Source organism: Alosa alosa, chromosome 8 (genome assembly GCF_017589495.1).
Source record: "Alosa alosa isolate M-15738 ecotype Scorff River chromosome 8, AALO_Geno_1.1, whole genome shotgun sequence".
Lineage (NCBI taxonomy): Eukaryota > Metazoa > Chordata > Actinopteri > Clupeiformes > Clupeidae > Alosa > Alosa alosa.
This window is the reverse complement of record NC_063196.1, coordinates 13718019-13738230: the sequence shown is the minus strand read 5'-3', so window position 1 is coordinate 13738230 and position 20212 is coordinate 13718019. Positions and strand designations below refer to the sequence as shown.

The 20212-nt window shown below is 44.7% G+C and overlaps 2 protein-coding genes across 2 annotated transcripts in view; one reads left to right on the top strand and one right to left on the bottom strand.

Moving 5' to 3' along the window:
• Nucleotides 1–13908, bottom strand: part of extl3 (exostosin-like glycosyltransferase 3) — a 37247-nt gene extending 23339 nt beyond the window's left edge. The window contains exon 1 of the mRNA XM_048250028.1: nt 13717–13908. The gene's annotated coding sequence lies outside the window, so the exon portion shown is untranslated. The remainder of the gene's footprint in view (nt 1–13716) is intronic.
• Nucleotides 13909–14245: 337 nt separating this feature from the next.
• On the top strand, nt 14246–20207 carry riox1 (ribosomal oxygenase 1). The gene is made up of 15 exons (XM_048250701.1): nt 14246–14377; nt 14588–14728; nt 14866–15017; nt 15204–15303; nt 15514–15627; nt 15878–15984; nt 16325–16432; nt 16706–16740; nt 16920–17098; nt 17625–17729; nt 17859–18000; nt 19227–19347; nt 19554–19653; nt 19762–19848; nt 19952–20207. The coding sequence occupies exons 1-15, from the start codon at nt 14279–14281 to the stop codon at nt 20018–20020; spliced, it is 1659 nt and encodes a 552-aa protein (XP_048106658.1). The 5' UTR covers nt 14246–14278; the 3' UTR covers nt 20021–20207.
• The last annotated feature ends 5 nt before the right edge of the window (nt 20208–20212 follow it).

The following is a 20212-nucleotide window of genomic DNA, read 5'->3' as shown; positions in this document are numbered from 1 at the left end:
ACTGTAGTTCTTTTACATTAAAATACCAGCTTTTGTAACTCATTTTGATTCTATGCTGATTTAAATTACGGAAAATGAAGTCTGACATTACAAGGTGCGCCTGGAATGCCTGGCATTACAACACTATGTAATGCTGTTATCATGAGTAGCAACATGACTCTTTGTTGGTTTCAGTTGAATTGGGTACCCCCTCAACGCTTAATGGATACACCCAGTATGATGGGACATTCACAAAATGGGGAATTCCTACATTGTGCTACGTTACACCTCCATGAAATTTCAGTCAATACTTGACTGATTTAAAAAACATCTTTAATAGGCCATCATTTATGCTTGTATTGTATACAGTATACATGATCACCAATAGCCTATTGACAACACGTTAATGTGTTTTACATACCAAGAGCAAACCAATAACTCCAATGATCAATTCCAAATGAGTTTTCAGGTTTTTTACTATTGTGGAAAATCTTCACACATCCAAGAACCAAAACAGCATCACACCAACCTACAAACCCCTCAACTAGACTAGACACAATCACACTCCACAAATAGTAAGCATTTATTTGTATAGTGCATTTTCTAGCCCAGTGGTCACTCAAAGTGCTTCACACAGACATAGATAAAAACAACCTAAACACTCAGTATTAAGTCCATGGGCCGTGATTATTCTCCTGCTATGAACAACACACAACATGGTGCTCTCGAATAGCCTAGGCCGTATTTGAAGGTCCGGAGGCACAGGGCAGCTGTCCTACTCGGTTTCTTCGGGCAGACGCTGGAAAATCAAATGTCAAATGCTGTGCGATTTCTCTTCACCATCTGTGCATACACCTGGTCAGATCAACAACAACAGTCCTAGTCAGAAAGTTCTAGCACCAGCGTGCCTGGCAGCCTTTTGCAGGTCCTGGGGCCACTCGGCGACGGGAGATCTGAGCAGATTAGATTTATAGCGCTCCATTGGCGGGGGTCAGTTTTAACTCGATTTGCTGGCATGAGGAGGATTTATACAGGCCGGGCTATTAGCACGCCACTGCATGCCAACCAGCCGCCAGCAAGAGACACGCCGCCCGCCTGTCAAACAGACAACAACCAAGCGGAGAGCAAGGAGACGGCAGTTAAGCTGACGCACAACAATCAGCAGGCAGCGTGAAACGGCAGTTAACACACAATAATGGGACAGCGATGGATAGTGGCTAGCGCAGAGCGGCCGGGTGGCAGGGGATAGCAGCAAACACGCCGACAGCCAAATAGTAATCGATATCCAAACACAAGACAGAGGAACAGCAAAGTCACACAGATGACACCGCACACGAGTTTCACCACTGACCGTGCCAGGACCATCACCTACTTGAACAAAAACATACAAGAGAATAGAGAAATGGACAAGAGAACAGAAAACTAACACTGCTGTTACAGTGAGAGTAACGTAATTACTCTAGCCAAGGTTTATACATTGATTTTGCAAAATGTCTTCAGCTATGAAGTTAATACACAGGGGCAGTTCATATAGTATTAAAATGGTTTTGTTTCTTTTAACTTGCATAAAACACTGTCCTGCGGCTTATACACAATGCGGCTAATGCACAGGAAATTACTGTAACAACAATGTTAGTTCATCGTGTGTTATCTGGAAGCCCAATACAGATCTGTTGACACCTTCCTTTTTCTGTGTTTGGTCTTACTTGAGTAACTTGCATACACTTTATAATAGTATGAACAAATGATGCACTTCCAAGTTAGGCTACACCATAATACACAGGCATAGTGGAGCTGGAGCAGTGGCATTTTTGCTGACCCACTGTTGGCCGGCCCGGGTTTGATGCCTTGAACCCACCAATACCAGTCCACGGCACATTGGGTGTGTGCCGAATACCAGTCACTTTCCTTTAAAAAGTAGGCCTATTCTGTTCAGCATCATCCCCTTATATGGGAAATTAAACCGTCTGCGTCCAAATTACATCATAATCAAAACACTACCTCAGATGAGTAGACAATCACATGACCAGTAAAGGGCATAGAGAGGTAACAATTCCAGACGTCTGCAAATGCAAGAAACATTTTGGGCAGTGTGAACACTAAAAACACACACCAAAGTCAGTAGAAAAAAACACACTAAAGTCAGTTCATCAGCAAGGCAAAGCAAGAAAGATGTGAAAGACAGCCAATTCTAAGATACTTTTCATGAAAGAAACTAATTTCCTTTTACCCTTTAACTTAACCTTTAGAGCACTTACTCCCTGTCAGAGGTGAACATGTTGGGAAAGGCTCAGAGAGAGACAATGTGTGTGTGTGTGTGTGTGTGTGTGTGTGTGTGTGTGTGTGTGTGTGTGTGTGTGTGTGTGTAGCAGCTGTTTCTCAAACAGAAGATACAGTGCCTCATCTGACCCGCACTGATCTGAAAGTGCCCTGTGGGCTTCTGGTAGTCAAACTGGGCTTGCTCAGGAGAGGTGTGTGTGTGTGTGTGTGTGTGTGTGTGTGTGAGAGAGAGAGTGTGAGTGATTGAAGGCACATTTAGCCATTTCCGCCGCCATTTTAGTTCATCAGGCAACAGTCAGCTATCACATCTCACACATGAAGGCACCTACTGCACCCATGTGCCAAAAAACAGACTACATATAAAGAGCCTGATAAAATGTCAACTAAATAGGACACACACACACTTGAATTTTCCCTTGGGAATCTATAAAGTATCTATCTATCTATCTATCTATCTATCTATCTATCCATCTCTCACACACACACACACAGTATAAGTATAAATATATATACTCTTTTGATCCTGTGAGGGAAATTTGGTCTCTGCATTTATCCCAATCCGTGAATTAGTAAAACACACTCAGCACACAGTGAACACATAGTGAGGTGAAGGACACACTAATCCCGGCGCAGTGAGTTGCCTGCAACAACAGCGGCGCTCGGGGAGCAGTGAGGGGTTAGGTGCCTTGCTCAAGGGCACTACAGCCGTTCCCACTGGACGGGGCTCGAACCGGCAACCCTCCGGTTACAGGTTCGGAGTGCTAACCAGTGGGCCACGGCTGCCACACACACACACACACACACACACAGGGGAAAGTAGACACAAGCACAACCTTAAGAAAACTACTGATCAATGGAAACGAGATGCAGACGAAGGGCAGCCTGCAAGGCCACATGGTCTCTCCCCTGACTGAACTCGTCCCATGTTCAGCGCAATTCACAACATCATATACCTCGCGCCGCCGAGCCAATAATTGAGTTCAGCTGAGAGCAAATTCAATTGTGAGCGGAGGAAGGGCGAGTCCCTTCGCCAACCCGTTCACGGAGACTCCCATTAGCCGTGTGACTCATCCAGCTCTGATAATGACTGAGGGGAGAAACAGGAGGGTGGTCCCTCGCCACCAAGGACAGACACCCCCATCATGAGACATGATGAGACACACCACCAGGCATGGGAGCCTCAGGGCAGGGCAGGAGGAAGGGACAGAGGGAGGCTAAGAGGAGAGAATTAGAGGGACAGAGACACAGAGAGAGAGAGAAAGACCGTCTTTCAGCTCCTGTTATTAGAGGAAGGAAAGAGCATCGATAGCGATAACAATGAAGCCATTTGCAACAGGAGTGTGTGTTGTGTGTGTGAGTGAGTGAGCGAGCGAGCGAGCGCGAGAGAACAAGACAGTGAGAGAACGAGAGAAAAAGGGGACAGAAAAATGTGCGGTTATTCAGCTCAACCGCAGAGCAATTAGCCTCTCAAATAACTCTGTGGGGGGTGACCCCCCACCCCCACCCAACTTGACCACTGACCTTTGCTGAACGAATGGAGAACACGAGTGGGTAGATGGCCTGGCTGAGAGAGCCACAAAGCCTCCTAGGACACTGTTGTCCACTGAGAGATGCTTGGCCAGGGTGACTTTCACAAGGACTGGGCTCCGGTCCACACACAGTCAGCTAAAACCAGTTAATACAGTCTATGATTCTCATCTTTCACACTTCCAAAATTCAAATTCAGCAAATAGCTCCTTACAGCCCTCTTGCTGGCCCGCTCTATGTGTGGAATCACCTGTACACTGTCCTGCCTCAGTTAACGGGAATCAAAGTGGCTTGGTCTTGAGCTATTCCAGCCAATCAACAATCTGTTTCTGTAGTGCACAGTAGGGCTTTGACTTTTGCCCAAAAATCATATTCGAAGTTCGTTTGTTTATTAATATTAAAATTCGAATATATTCGAATATGTATTAAGAATATTTTAACCATTAAAGTTCTATTTGTTCTGTCCACCAGAGGGCAGTGTATCAGTCAATGTCAATAGACTACGTGCACGAAAGGCTGAGTAAATGCGTGTCAAAATTGTTATTATTGAGCATAGGGCTGGGCGATACAAAGATAGCGATATGTATAGCACATGTAATCGATATCAATAAAAAATACGTTCGATAGAACATTCATAATTAAAAGCAACACACACCTCCTGCCTTATGTTGTCCATAAATAAAATAGGCTAAATATATCTTGCATTGTAGTATGTCAAACTCTACCAAAGTAGGCGGTAGAAGTAGGCCTAACGTTACCTCAACACAGACTCTCCTTGCCCCGTGCACTCTCTCTCTCTCTCCCTCTCAACAGGCGCATCCCTCCTCAGCATGCACATGTAATCCAAACATTAATCGTGCAAGACGACTGACTAAATTGCTATTAAATCCGGTTAGATAGCACGCTGCACGAATTTGTTCAAAACTACTGCATTCAAATTGACTGCTAAATTCTAATCATCTCAATCCCAATGCAAATGGAAAAGTATTTTCCAAGACTTAAACGGGCCTGTCCCAAGGAGAAAAAGTATTCAATTGAAACTTAAACACACGTGGGGAAACTGAACAGTCTAACCATAGACTATGATAAACTAGCAAATTAAGCTTACGTTACTTTGTTTACAATATTTCCAGGCTTCAACCAGTGCTGCTTTTCATTTCAGACTTATCTGCACATTTATTTATTTGAGTGTTTTTAATGATTGTGTTGCCATTTCTTTTCCCTGTTTGCTTTGATTGATAACTAAGGTGATTAAACTCAGAGGAAGGTTAAGTTTAAAATAAAAATGTCTATGTGGGAGGTGCTCACTAAGCGCGAACCAGCCAGGATGCTAACCTACCGGAGCCCAGATGGCCAATAACAGCCTTGCTAATGAGCTCGCGATTTCACTTCCGGTGAAAAAACCTCGAATCTGAATTGAAAACAACGTTTAGGCTACAACCAAATACATTTACAAAAAAATATTTCCATAGGCTACAGGTTCGAATATTAAGAGATCCCTAAAATTCGTTCGAATATCTTTACTTTTTAAAATAATCGAATTATATTCGAATAGCGAAGTTCGGAGTCAAAGCCTAAGTGCACAGATTGGCTTTTGATTGGCTGTTGAGCTCAAAACATCAACCACCTTTTAATCAGAATGGTAAATTGTGCCCTTCACTGCAATTGACAGCTTTCGTCTCGGCCCTTGGTTCTACTGTCTCCAAATGGACACTTCAGGCCCTTCAATGTAATCTTTGGCTGCGCTCAGACGCACACTCAAATCTGAATACCCTTGATCATTTCAATTCTTTTTATACGGCAGCCCAGAACAATTAGAGAATTGTGTGGGCTAAGTTTTGAGACACAAAATGGATTTAGAAGCTTCCGCCAACTGTTCTCGCAGAGAAACAAATGATGTGTTCTCACAAACGGCCCCTCATACCCTGCAGAGCCAGTGTGGGTGAAAACAAATCTCGCCCATTTGAACAGGCGCCGAGAACCAATTATAAATGGCGGCCGCCACCGCTGCTGATGTTGATGAAGACGGCAGTCTACATCACTCAATCTTTTTTGTCTCTTTTCCTTCCCCCTCCCTCAGTCAGTCAGTCTGTCTGTTTCTCTCCCTCTCTCTCTCTCTCTCTCTCTCTCTCTCTCTCTCCACCACCGTCTGTATCTGCCGCCTCCTCTTATTTCTCTCTCTTTCCATCTTTCAGTCCCCTGTTGAGGCAAAATGTTGCTTGCAGGATAAGGATAACCTTGGACAAGACCCGAAACACAAACACAGACACACACACACACACACACACACACACACACCTGCAGTGTTAGTGCAAGTGCTATGGCAGGGAAAACAGGAGCAGCTGATAAAGCTGTTTTTCTGGCTGAAAAGCCAATGGATGTGACTGCTCTCAGAGCGTTACGGGAGACTTGGCCATTTACTCAGTTTGTCCACGTCATCTGTCCACACCCTCTGTGATCACAACAAGTGACAGAGAGGAAGAAAGTGGAAGAGGGTTAGTGATGAAAAGATGGACAAAAGGCTAACAGTGAGCTACGGTCATCTCCCGTACTGGGCTTCAAGGCCAAATGCTCCACAGCTGGCACACACACACACACACACACACACACACACACACACACACACACACGTTACCTGTGCACAACACTGTAAAGTGTGTATACTAGCCGGGGAGAGAGAGAAAGAAAAGAATGTGAGAGAATGAGAGTGTGTGTGAGAGGAGAGATAGAGTGCTAGCTTAGGCCTACTTATGTCCCATCATGAGTGAAACCACATAACCACAGACTGGTCTCACATTGCACGTGAACCCCTGCACTCTGGCGCTAAAATATTTACCACTGCTGCAGCAGCACACAGACCGAGCAGCTGAGTCACTGTGTGTGTGTGTGTGTGTGTGTGTGTGTGGCAGACTGTGTGCGAGTGCGAAAGTATGTGTGTGTTCTATGGGGGCTGCCTCTCTTCTGGTGGTCTGTGTGCCATGGTCTGAGACAGCGTGTGCAGAACGGCAGAACGGTTCTAAAAACATCTGCAAAGCAGAAAAATCACAGCGACCCTGCCCCAGCGACCCTGCCCCAGCGACCCTGCCCCAGTGGTCACACAGCCAAACCTAAAAACCTACAGCCTGGTTCACACCCAAGACCCACGTCCAGAAGAAGAAGAAGAAGAAAATGACAGGGGAGAGCAGACACCACCACAAAAATCTCAGCTGATGCAACAGGAGGTTGTAGAAAGATTCTTCCTCTCTAATCACCATTTTAAAAAAAAAACTGAACGGAAATTCAGATTATGCAGATTACTGACAGGTTGCAAGGAGCTGCAGGCTGTAAGTGATTGCAACATGTGTACGGAAAATGAATGCCCTGAAGAGGCCATAAACCATTTAAAGCGTTTTCATAAATAAACCGGAGAATGAGCTGAAAAACACACTGTCCATCACACGGCTGCTGACTATTGCACAACTTGTTTTTCCACAACCTGTAAAGTGTAGCTGGCCATGGAATCATGGAACTGCTGAGCTAGATCCAGCCTTGACCTTCACCTTGACACGTGACGCTAAGGCCAACACATTTAAAACCTGTTCTGGCCCCATTACCTGCAGAATCCAATGTATGCCTCTGTAGATCTTTAATGCTGTTTACATGGGCTACATGTTTGCTTATTTGGACTACGGCTTTGTTTATTTGGACTATGTGCTTGTTTACTTGTGGTAGGTGTTTTTTTTTTGGTGAAGGGCACATATTCAGCTGTGTTTGTGCCAGGCTCTCATGAAGCGGCCTTTGAGAGTGGAAACAGAGCGCGGCAAAAGTCCTCCCAAAAATAGCCCCGCCGCCGCCGGACCCCGGAACTTCCCGCCGCAAGGGGCCTGTTAACTAAATGAGAGGCGAGGCTCGGTGTAGCGATGGTATGGTACCGCACAGCTCTCAGCCTCAATGGAAAAAGCCCTGTGAACCCCCCCCCCCCTGCAACAAACCCCAATGAGTTGCTCACAACTAAGTGAGAGAGCACTGTGTCTGTGTGTGTCTGTGTGTGTCTGTGTGTGTCTGTGTGTGTCTGTGTGTGTCTGTGTGTGTGTGTGTGTGTCTGTGTGTGTCTGTGTGTGTCTGTGTGTGTCTGTGTGTGTCTGTGTGTGTCTGTGTGTGTGTGTGTGTGCGTGCGTGTGTGCACGTCTGAGTGCGTGTGTGCACGTCTGTGTGCGTGTGTGCACGTCTGTGTGCGTGTGTGCACGTCTGTGTGCGTACGTCTGTGTGCGTGTGTGCACGTCTGTGTGCGTGTGTGCACGTCTGTGTCTCTGGGTGTGAATGGTCCCGTTTAAATTAGAGTGCCTACTGCCTCTCTAATATGTAGTCCTGTTGGCCTGTGCATGAGGCTTCTCGCAGGCGCACTCTGTGTGTGTGTGAGATATGAAGGGCGGAGGCCAGGCCTTAATTAGGCAGATGGGCTGCAATCAGCCAGCCTCTCAACAGCAGAGTCTTGGGGAAGAGGGGGGAGAGGGGCACTCAGGAACCAGGAGCAGAAAGCAGCAACACAGAGAGCCCGTCTACATTATTCCCTTTTTATCTGCAACACTTCTGCTATGTGTGCGCCGCTCATCTCTACCAGAGACTTTCTAATGAGGAGACACAGCACTCAAAAAATACTCCATAGAAATGCATGGGGCTAGTTTGTCACGCCAATATGGCCGTCCGTTGTCTACACATATCCCACCCCTTCCTCGGCAAAATGTCGACATGTGAATACATTGAGCCAATCATGTGGTGTGATGTGAATACATTGAGCCAATCATATGGTGTGTTGTGAAGACATCGTGCCAATCATGTGTTGTGATCTCGCCGCTGGAGCAAGATTGGTGTCGTGAAGCCTTTACGCCGCCGCCAGTTCGGATTCCAAAGACTGTGCCCGATAACTGCCCATAAAACGTTGCTATATGGCCACCGAGTGGAGGGACTTGCCTAAAAGGACTTTGTCTCTACTGCACTGCCGTATTCAAGCCCCTAAAAAATAGCAGTTAGTTGGAAAACTCCAGTTTTGCGTTTAATCGATAAACATTTGAAAACTATGGCATATACAGAATACATCCTCTTCATATGTCCATTTCTGATTCATCATTCTCCTGTAATGGGACAATGAGAACTCTGCTACTAACAAGGATAACGAATGGCTTTTGGTTCTCTTGCCGTCTTTGCTGTCAGCTGTAGCACTGTTAAGTTCTGCATTCTATAGTGTTACAGCTGCCTACATATGCAGGAGGAGAACTATTATTCAAGCATTATGACAAACACAAAAAGGTGATGTGATGAGTGTTTTCCAAGTATAGTCAAAGTCCTTTTAGGCAAGTCCCTCCACTGGGCGGCCATATTGTAACGCTTTTTGGGAACTTATCTTATCTATTTCGGCAGAAATGGGCATGCACAAGGCTTCACGACACCAACCTTGCTCCAGCCGCGAGATCACAACACATGATTGGCACGATGTCTTCACAACACACCACATTATTTGCTCCTCATTAGAAAGTCTCTGGTATAGTAGAGAGACGGATCAGGTGTGATTACGGAGCTGTATACGCTCATATGGACAAAGATCACTTGAGTTTCAAAAGGAAAACAACAATGTGGATGGAGTCTGAGGCCGCAGAGCAGGGAGAAGAGAGGGTACAGGGAGACTGATTAAGGAAGGAAGAGAACTAGAAATACAGATGGAGGGAGGAAGAGATAGAAGGATGAAGAAAAGAAAAGAGTGAAACAGATGGAATAGAGCAAATGTACAAAGGATGCAGAAAAAAAGGCAAATAAGGGCCTGAAATATAGAGAGGGAGGGAGAGGAGAGAGAGAGAGAGAGAGAGAGAGAGAGAGAGAGAGAGAGAGAGAGAGAGAGAGAGAGAGAGAGAGAGAGAGAGAGAGAGAGAGAGAGAGATAAAAAAAAGACTGCAAGAGAAAAAGGGGATGAAAAAGGGGGAGTGACAAAAAAAAAAGATAATGACAAAGACGAAGAGGGGAGAATCCAGTAGGAGAAAGAGAGTGGCATGGTGAGCCGGGGGAAAGATGGAGGCTCGTCTGTATTCCGCTGAGCGGCTCTGCCTTAGTGATTGATTCCATTTCAAATTCCCTCAAGAAGACGCTCAATTAGGCCAAGTATTGGACAGAGCAACACTCTTTCTCTCTCGCGTCACTCTCCCCTTCACTCTTTCTCGCTCTGACTCACCCAGGCATGCAAGTGCAGACACACACACAGACACAGACACACACACACACACACACACACACACACAAGCCAGGGAATTTTCACCACTGGGGCAAAGAGAGTTGGGTCATGCAATGGTTGAGGACACACTGTTTGAATTTATTAAAAGGAGAGAGAGATGGTGTGTGTGTGTGTGTGTGTGTGTGTCAGAGGTACAGACTGATGAAAGTCAGACAAATATTGTAGCTTATGCAGAGCCTTTGGTCATCCCTGTACATGGTTTCAAGGCTGACTGGTCAAACACAGGCGACTGCTCACGTACAACACACACACCTGTGCATTACCTGTGGGCAGCACTCTGTGTACGTGTGTGTAAATTGGCTAAACATGTTTGCTCCATTCCGTCATGCCAAACTCCGGCATACCTGAAATAAGCCAGGGGCCCTCTTTTTTTTTCTCTCTCTCTCTCTCTCTCTCTCTCTCTCTCTCTTCCAACAGGCGGCGAGCCAGTGCAGGCTGAACAGCTGGAGAGAGCAGGAATGTGCCACAATCATCTAAAGCCAGCAGTTCAAACAGGAGTGATTCCTCCATTTCCCTCCTTCACCTACAATAACTCACTGCCCCCCCCCCCCCCTCCCCTCTCTATCTCTCATTTGTGTTATGTCCCTCACAGTGTGTACCAGCCAGGACAGGACAGGACAGGAGAGAGTCTGTGCCAACCTGCACATGTGAGAGGCTCTGGGGAAAGCAAAGACCACCAAAGCAAAGCAACATCCATCTTCTGCATCTCAACCACCACCACCCGGAAACCCTGCGAGTCCATTCCCTGTTCCTGTTCCTATACCTACCTAACCCCCCCACCCTACCCCCCTATCGTGCCGTGCTGAGCTGTGCTGTGGTTGGTCATGGATTCCTCTCCAGCCGGCTGCTGCCAACAGCTGCCACCTAGCCTGCCTGCCTGCCTGCTCACCCCAGTGGAGAGAGATGGACACTGGGAGACGAGCCAGCGCGATTAGCCTCTCTAGTCCCACCCCCGCTTTCTCACACACACACACACACACACACACACACACACACACACACACACACACACAATCAGAAGCACAATCACTCACAAATGAACACAGGCATGCACGCACAGCTCAACAAATTCACTCTCATTTTCTGGCAAACCGTTTCCCTCACTCAGACACTAAAAAAAAAACAGGTCACAATCGGACGTAATCAGGTACTTCATCATTCTCTTTCTCTCACACACACACACTCCAACAAAATCACTCTATCCCTGTCTAGGTCATTGTCCCACTCTTCCTCAGACACAAAAACGCACTAGGTCTATACCCTCAGACACAATCAGGTGTCTAATCTCGCTCCCACTTTGTCACAGACACACACACTTCAAACATTGACACATACCCAAGTCACTCAGCCAAGTGATCCCAATCACACTCACACATTTTCTCTCTCGAAGAGAATTACCTTGTGAGGTACACTACACAAACACACACACACACACAAACTGAATGCTTGTTTAGAAACAATGTCACACTTTCACTCTCTTGCCTTTTATGCCCTTGCTCCACTTTGAGCATTCGGTTCTCATTCAGTTCTCTTTCAGAGAGCAAACAGTGAAGTAGAGAGAGAGAGAGAGAGAGAGAGTGTGTGTGTGTGTGTGTGTGTGTGTGGGGGCACGGACATCATCACACTGTGAACGAGTGAATTCTGCAAACAAGGGCAGAGGTAGGAAATGAGTAGTCCAAGGGTGAACTCATACACTGATGGGCCTCTGGACAGCAGATGACTAACTGGACCAGATCCTCGGCCAGGCCCCGTTCCTGGGTCCATTGGTGTCTAAAGTCTTGATTGTACTAGCTTGTGTACATATACACAATAGCTGTGGTCTGGACGCCACAGACATGTGGTTGTTGGATCTCAAACTTTCTAGCCTGTTTGGAGGCTGTCCGTGCACAGGTGCCTTTGGAACTTTGTGACTTGTCTGGTACGGTCACCAGAAGAACAAAAAACTGCAGGGTACACATTTGCCTGAGGGAGGTTCTTTCAGCATCAGGTGAAAAACTGGGTGAGGAAGAGGCAACACAGCACTAGACACCAAGTAATGGCCGTGTGTTCAAAATACTCATACTAGTGACTGGGTGTCACATTCACACACACTAGTTATCCCTCTCTCTCACACACTCGCTCTCTCTCCTTTTTTATTTCACTCCCTCTCTCACACACACCGAGTGTGGGAGGTTGATGGTTCACCTGTTCATAACGGTTACACACCGATTAACATTCTTGGCAGATGTGATTTGACACGATTCTTGTTAGAGCAGCGACGAGAAGTCTATCTGTGTGGCTCAAAGTTATTTTATGAGACGGATGCGGGGTTGATGCAGAGAGATTGTGCACACATCAAAAGGGATAGGAGACTGAGGGAGCAGGTGAAACTGAAAGAGATGGTAAAAAAAGAGAGGGAGAGGGGGGGGTTTCAAACCAGATGTCCTTGGGTGTGGGGTGCACGGAAGGACAGGTTCTCCCACTATTTACCCATCCCACATTCTCATATGTCTCTTTAGACAGACACACTAACCAACACGGTCAACACAAAAATAATTTACATACTTATGTAAACTCGTCATGTCGCGGCACAGCATTCACTGAGCTCTCACTCACTGGACACATCACCTGCACACCGATCAGTGCATGTTTGTCAAATTCGATAAAGGATGCTCCAATATAATTACCACATTAGGCATTCTGTTTAACTTAATGTCCTATTTCGACATACCACGATATTTCAAATAATAAACCAGTTTAATCCAAAGCAGCATATTATGTATTCATTCATTCGACCAGTATTTATTCCCGGAGGTTCATTGAGGGTAGTCCTCATTTTCAGTGAAGCCGAGATTTAAAGAAACCAAGTTAAAGTCCTCCTTCAATTTCGACCTTTACTTCATGAAACAACGAGATGTGAAAAGTGTACCTGCACTTTGATAAGTGGATTTATGAAAGATGGCAAACAAATGATATAAATCATTCAAACGTGCAGAATATTCTTATCACATAACCTCATTCACTCCGACGTCAGTTATGTGGTATGGCATCGTGTTGACAATAAAAGGGACGGGAAAGCGACTGTTTGAATACTGATTACTGACCAACCAACACTATCTACTCACACTTGAAACGTGTAAATGTGTATCCCCATCCCAGCGTGCAGGGGAACTTGTATCTTAGGCCGAAGTGGCTTGCTACAGCGGAGCCCGATCCTACATTAATGTTAACAGTTAAGTTATGTACAACATAAACGCTGACAGCACACATATAATGAGAAGGTATACTGACGATTCTCTAACTACTTGTTTTTCACCGTGTCGGCATTACACAAGGCATAAATAATGCATCAACATATTTCACGGCGCTCCTGCCGTCCTTACAAAACGTGTCAATAAAAACAGCTCATAGGTTGTCGTTTAAATTGCTCCCCCGCACCAAGCACAACGATGCAATGTATGTCAGAAGACCTTATTGGCGAGAAGATATTCGCATCTTCCTGCAATTACAAATAGCAGGCATGAGCATTCTTTCGTTGTGCAGACCAGAGAGGAGCTTCTGAAAAGGCGAAAGGAGCAGGCCATATGTCTAATGATAATCTGGCCAATTAGCCAGCTAGCTAGCCATAACAAGCGCCTGGATTCTTGGATTTTGCCAGTTAGCAAGCTAACTGATGTTAGCGCTAGACTTACCCGGTTTGGAGATCTGAAGACAAATCTCAGGCCAAGTCTAAGGAGTGCCTGGCGTACAGTCTGTGCTGCTATACCGCTGACTATTCAAATAATATGATCAGTATCTTCTTGAGCCACGCTATCTTGAAAAACAGTCTGTCGAAGGTTCTAACGCGTCAGGTCCGCACGGTACAAGCAATCGCGACTGCATTGTTGGACCAAGCCAGCGCTAAGCAAACATTAACCACCGATGCATGCTGGGAATAGCAAAGGACTTGTGGGCAAACTGCTCCACCTGTTGGTCATAAAAAAAAACACAGCTGGAAACGTGCAGATGGGAGCATTTCAAAAAATAAACGCCCAATAACATACATAACAACATACATTGTACCTCCATACATATAATTCTTTCTCGACGTATGTGTATGTATGCATAATTAAGAAGTGACAACATTAATGAGCGCACGCAGTAAATAACAATAATTGTCAATCCTTGTCATCTCCCTTTCAATAGGTGGCAGTGCAATACTCTCGCCCTGGAGAGAGAGGTTGGAAAAGGCGAAGAAGCCATCTGTACCGTCTCATGTTGGTGACGCCGAAGACTGAAAACATGGAGAGAAAACATGTGTCGGCCTTTGCATTGTATCAGTCCGCAATCCCCCCTTCGAATCCCCTAAATGAGGTAATTCATCCATTTAGAGAGCTCAAGCTTGTCGTGATAAGCATATTTCTCATTCAGCATTACTTTAGCAGTGTTATCTCACTCATGTATGAAACCAACTGTCCACGCCTCCTTTAGCAGGCGCAACATAGTGCTGTTGTGTTAAATGTACTGTGCACTATAGGATTTTTGCTTCTGACTGATGTATGTGTACTATTGACGTGTGTAAAGGTTTTGCCGGTGAAGAAAAAGAAGAGGAAACTGCAGGATGGCCTTCCAATCGTAAAATCCAAAAAGATCAGGAAGAAGAGTGGTGCAGTACGGAACGGTTTGCAAACAAAGAAGAAAGATAAGCAAGAGACGATGCTGAATGTATGTAACAATGCGAAGGGCCCTCTCAATGTAACAGCGCCGTGTGGCAACAGCTTACTTCCAATATGTTCACCTGGCTACCAGTGACAATGTGATCATTTATTCCCGCGGTGTTTGATTTGGATTTGTGATTTTAGGATGAAGAACAACAAACCAGAGAAATGGCAGGTGACACCACATCTTTGCACACCCTTCTAGACAGCCTCACCAAAGTCAATAACAGCAGCGAAAGGGCAAGCAAGCTGTTTCAGTGGTTTGTCCATCCAATACCCTCCAAGAGCTTTTTTAGGTAAGCAGTCCTAAGTTAGTAATCAGTGTGTTGTTGACATTTGATGGTGTCAATGTACTCAAAAGATTTGATTCTGATGTCTGATCTTGTTTGCCCTGATCTTGAAGATTGGTAAAATCTTGGTTCACAAATAAGATCTGATGAGGATTTTTCAGGGTTAGCATTTGTGTATGTATGAACTCACAGGGATACATGGGAGAAAAAACCTCTGCTGATTAAACGCCAGAAACAAGATTACTACAAAGGACTGTTCTCCACAGCAGAGTTTGACAGAATTCTGAGAGATGTGAGTAGAGCTAAGTTCAGCATTATGAGACACTTAAGCAGGTCTGTTTACTGACTGACTGTATCGGTATGCATGATGTTCGTGTATCGTTAAGATCTTCATATCCCCATGAATCACAGAACATGTTTGTTTGTTTAACACGTTTTCGGCATGTGTGTTCTGCATTTACTGTAATGAGCTGAAATTGTGTGTGTGTGCGTCAAATATCAGGATAACGTCCAGTTTGGGGTGAACCTCGACGTCACTAGTTACATTAATGGAAAACGAGAGACCCACAACCCTCCAGGGAGGGCACTGCCCTACACAGTGTGGGATTATTACGAGGTAAAGACAATCATCTTCATCTTTTCTATTCATATCAATCCCATCCTCTCAACTTGATGCCCTTATGCACACATGCATGCATAGCATGATGGTTGTATGTTTTTTTTAGCATAACTAATTTTTAGAAGCAAATGCAAAAATATATGTTGATATAAATTATGTGTGTGTGCGTGCGTGTCAGTCTGTGTCTGTGCGCGTGCATGGGTGTTTGCCGCATTGCTGAGTAATGGTTGTGGCTTTTGCTCTCCAGAGTGGCTGCTCCCTGAGGATGCTGAACCCCCAAGCATTCTCCTCCACCGTCTGGAACGTTCTCTCTATCCTGCAGGAGCTCTTTGGTAGCATGGCTGGTGCCAACGTGTAAGTCTGGCTTGTGCACATGTCATGCTGAGAAAATCTCAAAAATATAACAGTCCGGAATGCCAGCATGGCTCTGATAGGGCCTTAAATGAAAGAGTATATATAACAACGAACCTGATTCCACAGGAAAGATAGTTTTAGTTTAGTTTTTGGATGTAGAATTATTATTGAGGTATTGCACGTAAAGTGACTTTGTAGTTGAGTAGCGCACTATTTCACAATGCAGCGTTGGCTTATTTTTTCAAGCCCTCAGAAGCTTTCCCTTTACAGAGATACAGAGATGCGTAACATGCTGACTTTTGCCTAATGTGTTAATCCTACCATGCTTGTGTGCCCTCAGGTATCTGACGCCGGCAGGCACACAGGGCTTTGCTCCACACTACGATGACATTGAGGCCTTTGTAGTCCAGCTGGAGGGCAAGAAGCACTGGAGAGTGTACAACCCTCGGTGAGTCAGCCCCCTCCATGCCCCCGGATCCCCCTGAGTAACACTTTGCAGCTGTCACACACAATAAGCGCAACATCAGCCAGCCCTATATCGTGCTCAGGGAGAGGAGGGGTACGTCACGCAACGCACATCATGTTGCTATTGTTGTCATGGGAGGTATAGGAGCCGCCGGGCACAGGGTAAAATGTTAATCACAAACCGGAAGAATGTGTCAGCGTTTAAAAGTGCTATACGTTTCATGAACTTTGTGGATGTGTGTCTGTGTGTGCCCAGGTCTGAAGATGAGGTGCTGCCAGTGGTATCAAGTCGTAAGTAGTAAAAAAAAAACATAACCCAAAACCCATAATATGTCGTTTAGGACATTTTGGGATAAAAAATCATGACCATCCCCTTGCAGATATCTGCAACATTTCTCATTTATTTTCTGTCTACAAGACTGTTATGATCTAGTTACTTACATAACCTGTGACATAACTTCACATTCTAGCCAACTTCAGCCAGGGTGAGATTGGGAAGCCCATTCTTGATGTGGTGCTGGAGGCTGGAGACCTGCTCTACTTCCCCCGTGGGTTCATCCACCAGGGCGACTGTCTGCCAGATGCCCACTCCCTTCACATCACCGTCTCCTCCTACCAGAAGAACAGCTGGGGTGACCTGCTCACCAAGGTGATCTGTGACCTCTCACCCCATTGTGAAATTGTTTAACCCATTAGGTAGAATTAGGGCTGGGCGATATGGCCTAAAAAAAAAAAGCCCCCCCTCTACCTCTACAAACTACAAATGACAAAAACAAATTCAAAACAAGTTATGACTTTTTGTTTTACTCTTTGGAATTTTATCTAGTTTGGTAGTAGATCTAATAATCCTTTGGTAGTAACAGACATGTTTAATTACCAGTATCACTAGTTTATACATCGTGCAGTAGGCCTAAGCCTCTATGCTTATGGATGACCTCACTAATGAGTTATATTACTTTTGACATCACATCCTGCTTAAGCGATGTTGGGCAACGTCACTCTTCTGTTGACGTTCAAACAAAACAGAGCCAGATTTTGCAAGCATTAGCTAATACCAGTATACATAACATTGTATAATTGCTCCCAGTACATTTTAAACCCAGAGCTTATGTAGTCAGTTCTGTAGTCAAACTTGTGGGTAAACAAAGTCTGTTTGTTTGTTTTTTCACTTGCAGCTTGTTCCAGCAGCTGTGGAGATTGCAATGGAGGAGGATGTGGAATTCCGTAAAGGTCTCCCCCTGGACTATCTGTCGTACATGGGGGTTCAGAATTCTGATAAGGTGTGTGCAGTTTGTCCAGTGTGCTTTGTGTCGGATTTGTAGTTGAACTACAATTTGTAATTGAAATTACTCTGAATGTAAAGAAAATAAAAAGACTTGATGAAGTTAGGAATGTTTTGCCCTCTGCAGGAGGATCCCCGTCGGGCAGAGTTTCTGAGTCATATTGGCTCTTTAATGAAGAAGCTAGTGGGTTACGCACCTGTGGACGCTGCGGTGGACCAGAAGGCCAGAGGCTTTTTGCATGACTGCTTACCACCTCTACTCACTCCAGGTAACCACACTTTCAGTTTCCAGATAATTTCAAAATGGAGACGGCTACGAAAATGGCTCTCTTATCCATTTGTGAAATGTATGTAGGGGGGATTTACACAATTTGGGGGGGGGGGGTTGATTCTGATACCAAGTCAAGAATTGCGATTTCAATACTTCGATACTTTTTTTAAAAAAGTGTTTGATTTTGGGGCCCCCACCACCCTGACGTCATCAGTAATATATACTGTAGTGGGATCATTCACAACAGTGGACATCCTAGATTCTGCTTGACTCTCTCCACACACACAAACACACACTGAAAATTATAGCTTATGTGATATGTTTCTATCATATATTTTTGAATTCATATAGAGTGTATTTATTTAATAATGCATTTAGCATTTTACTAGTAGCTAAACATATTTAGTAATTTGAATGCCTCATATTGACGTTTAACCTATAACACTTATGCAGTGTAGGTCCAATTGAGTGCACATTGCTGATGAGTAGGTATAATTGAGTGCCTGTCACTTTAAGAAAATACGTGAGAGTAATTCTATGGAGTAATTAGCCCCCTTCAACCTGGACGGTTTTAGGCTATAGTCGCTAGTGAATAAAAGTTGTGCATAGTGCGGTATGTGTATGCAAATTATTATGTTTTCTATGTCATTAGATACAATAAATGTTCAAAAAACTAACATGTCGAAGACAATCTTTCTGGGATCAAGTGTTGACGTGACCTGAGCTAGCAGGATCGTTACCAAGGAGCTCTTTCCAGATGTAAAAGTTTGCCATGGTAAGCGTAGCCTATTTGCGTAAAGCATAAAGTGGTTCTCTCTCTCTCTCTCTCGTGTGTGTGTGCGTCTGCATGAGGCTATGTTCAATTCAACTCGCCACTTAATGATTAGGCTATATTAACGTCATCAGACAGGCTGTAAAAGTGTATATGCGGGAATTTCTCGCGATTATGATGGCTAGAGTTGCGGGACTTGAACAAATTATGCGCATAATACCCGCAGTGAAATTTAAGCCCTGTATATATATATATATAAATATATATATATATATATATATATATATATATATATATATGTATAAAACTAACCTATACATCACAACACATACAGACAAACACATTTGACAGTGAGGGGGAGGGTAGAGTATAACAGCAAAACCCTCTGGGGTTTACCACAAGATTCTGTCTGCGTTCAAAATGTAATTATTTCCATCATGTTGTTTTGGTAGCTGAGAAGGCCAGCAGTGTTTATGGAGCCCCGGCCCGCTGGGAGGATGGTGAGGCGTTGGGCTTGACCGTCCACGTGAGACAACAGACCAGGATCCGCCTCATACGTGCAGGAATAGCAAGGTAGTCCACACACACTTTCAAAGCAGTGACCAGTGACGGACCAGGGTTAGTTACATGCTCAACCCTTCTTGTAATTTAAACCAGTGATGCCTTTCAAACCGTTATGCTGCTCCTGAATCTCTTGCTAAATGATAAGCACAGAAAATCATAATAAACTTAATTTGAGGGGTATTTTTGTATTCTTTTTGTCTTCCTTGTTGCTAAAGGTTGTGCAGTGATGGAGAAGAGGTCTCCCTTTATCACACAGCAGAAAACTCCCGGGTTTACCACAAAGAAGAGCTCAAGTCCTTTGAAATAAAACCAGAGGTGAGCTTTCTGTGTTAGTTTTGTTTTTATGCCATTAGAAATGGAGCAGAATGTCAATAAGTGATGATGGTAGTCTGTAGGAGCTCTGACTGAACCATTGTTTTACAGCACACAGATGCCATGGAGTTTCTGCTTCATTCGTATCCCAAGTTTGTCACCGTTTCTAGTTTACCATGCGATACAGCAGAAGAAAAGGTTGGTTACTTTACATCTGCAATGTAATTAGGATGAATGTTATGGTTAATAATTGATGTGTGTGTGTTAATCCATAAACATCAATCTTGTTTGTGTTCCCTAGCGGTCATTGGCAGATCTGCTGTTTGAGAAGGGATTGATACACACGGCGGACCCTCTGAAGTCAGAGTGATCTTTTAGAACGTACCCATGTGGGTTGATGCGCTCATAGTTTGCTGTCCCGAGAACAGTTCCAACCAGCGCTCTCTATTTGTGTTCTTGATATTCTTTACATTTGAGCTTTGCTTCGGTGTAAGACATTTGAAGATGCTTTTGTACATTTAAAGAATGCAATCAAAATAAAAATCAGATCAGTAAAATGAGT

Excerpts from the sequence above, each read along its gene's own strand:
- riox1 (XM_048250701.1), top strand. The coding sequence starts at position 14,279 with ATGTTGGTGACGCCGAAGACTGAAAACATGGAGAGAAAACATGTGTCG. Across the intron at positions 17,099-17,624 it reads GGGGTGACCTGCTCACCAAG|CTTGTTCCAGCAGCTGTGGA; the intron begins GTGATCTGTGAC and ends TTTCACTTGCAG. Across the intron at positions 19,348-19,553 it reads ATACGTGCAGGAATAGCAAG|GTTGTGCAGTGATGGAGAAG; the intron begins GTAGTCCACACA and ends TTGTTGCTAAAG.